Source organism: Monoraphidium neglectum, assembly GCF_000611645.1.
Source record: "Monoraphidium neglectum strain SAG 48.87 unplaced genomic scaffold scaffold06378, whole genome shotgun sequence".
NCBI lineage: Eukaryota > Viridiplantae > Chlorophyta > Chlorophyceae > Sphaeropleales > Selenastraceae > Monoraphidium > Monoraphidium neglectum.
Genome location: NW_014007262.1, coordinates 371 through 2281, shown reverse-complemented (window position 1 = coordinate 2281; position 1911 = coordinate 371). Strand labels below are relative to the sequence as shown.

The 1911-nt window shown below is 71.7% G+C and overlaps 1 protein-coding gene across 1 annotated transcript; it reads left to right on the top strand.

Moving 5' to 3' along the window:
* Positions 1 to 79: 79 nt before the first annotated feature.
* On the top strand, positions 80 to 1372 carry MNEG_16449 (hypothetical protein; the record flags this gene model as incomplete). Its single annotated transcript, XM_014035081.1, has 2 exons — positions 80 to 722; positions 981 to 1372. 2 exons carry the CDS (start codon positions 80 to 82, stop codon positions 1370 to 1372), a joined length of 1035 nt encoding a protein of 344 aa, XP_013890535.1.
* Positions 1373 to 1911: the final 539 nt, after the last annotated feature.

The window sequence follows — 1911 nt, the reverse complement described above, 5'->3', positions numbered from 1 at the left end:
GCCGCTGCCGTCGCGCGCGGCGCTGATCGCGGACTCGCGGCGGCTGTGGGCGGCGGGGCTGCGGCCGCGGTACGCCTGGATGGGGCTCAACCGGGAGGGAGACCTCTGCCTGGACCTCCTGAGCGGCAGCTACATCTGGCTGCGCCGCGTCCGGGAGGGCGTGGGCAAGGCACAGGGGGACAAGGGGGACGACGGCGCCGGCGGCGGCGGGGCCGCCGCTGCGGCGGCAGACGCCGGCGACCTGGTCGGCAGCGGCGGCGCCGCCAGCGGCCCCTTTGACCCCGAGTCATGGCCGCCGCTGGACCCCGAGGCGCAGTACGTGGTGACCCTCCAGCTTCCGGGCGGCCAGCACGTGCCCCTGACCCACTCGCGGGTCACTGACGAAGGCCTCTTCGGCCTGGGCCCCCCCACACCCACGGCTGGTGGCGGCGGCGGCGGCGGCGGAGCCAGCGGCGGCGCGAGATCGCCCTCGGTTGCCCCCAAAGCGGAGGATGGTGGCGGCGGCGGGCGCAGCGCTGCGCAGCGGGCCAAGTCGGCCTCTGCGGTTCAGGCTGTGCAGGTGCCGCTGGCCCGCGCCATAGCGAGGGCCGAGGCCATCGCGGGGCGCCTGCAGGCGCGCCGGCTGGCCTTCCTTTCGCAGCGGCAGGCGGCGCGCATCGTCGGCGCGGTCGGCGGGTGGAAGATCGGGGGCCACTACGAGGGGCACCACACAACGCCGGCAGGTGAGGCTCGGAGTTGCCCCTGGGGTGAGGCCGGGCGGCCGCCCTGGCCCAGTGGGCGGCAGTGGCGTGGCGTGGGCCGTTTCCGCGTCGACGCATGCCCGTCGGCCGGCGGCTGGAGAAACATGCAACGATGGGAGCACCCTCCAGCGAGCCGCACGGCCCCAGCACCACGCGGCAAGGCTCAGGCCAAGACCGCGAGGCTGAGGCCGCCATCTCTCTTTCCCACCTCTTCCCCACCTCTTCCCCGCCCATCCCCAGGCGCGCGCCAGCTGGAGGTGCTGCGGGAGCACGGCCTGCCCGTCAGCCGCCGCTACACCGCCCTGGACGCCCACCGCGAGCTCACGCGCCACCTCAAGTCACGCGGCCTGCCGGACCCGCCCGCCACGCCGGCGCAGGCCGCGCGCATGCGCGAGCTGGGCCTGGACGGCGGCGACCCCGCTGCCGCTGCCGGGGGGACGGCCCCGGCCCTCACGTTCGCGCAGGCGCGCGCGCGCCTGTTCAGGGCGGCGGTCGCGGAGGAGGAGGCCGAGGCGGGCGGCGCGCTGTCGTCCGTGAAGCGGCGGCCCAGGTGGCAGAGGGAGCGGCGCGGCATGACCTTTGAGGCGCTGAAGAAGCGGGCCAAGCGGCAGGGGCTGCGGCACATGGTCTAGCTTCGTCACGCGCCTTGGCAGAGCTGCTGCTGTTGGTGCACGCGCGTGTACCGCGTGAATGTGGTGGCTGGTAAATCATGCACTGGTGGTTCAGCCTGAAACCCCCTTGGTGGTGAAGATGGGCACGATCCCAGCAAAAGGCCAGGGCAGGGCGCCAGCTCGTCCGTTGGTGAGCGGTCAGCGGTCAGGTACGCTGTCAAAGGGCCCATCTCTATCGCTGCGCACAGAAAAGTGGCGTTCTTGCAGACTGCGCTGCGTTCCGGCATGCCGGTGGTCCACTGTGGGGTGACTGAGCTGCTGGGCAAGGCTGGGGTGGGCCGCAGACGCACAACAGCCAGATCAGAAGGCGGGCATGTCGCGCACTGGCGGGAAGACGCCGTCCCGAGTCACCAGGATGTGGGATTCGACACACAGCAAGTGCGTAATGGTGTGGTACTCGTGACATCCAGCGATGCTGCATCTGTGATGCCCCAAAACGTACTTGAACCACCGTACATCCTTATGCACAAAAAAGCCTGTGCCAGCAGTGCAAAATTGCA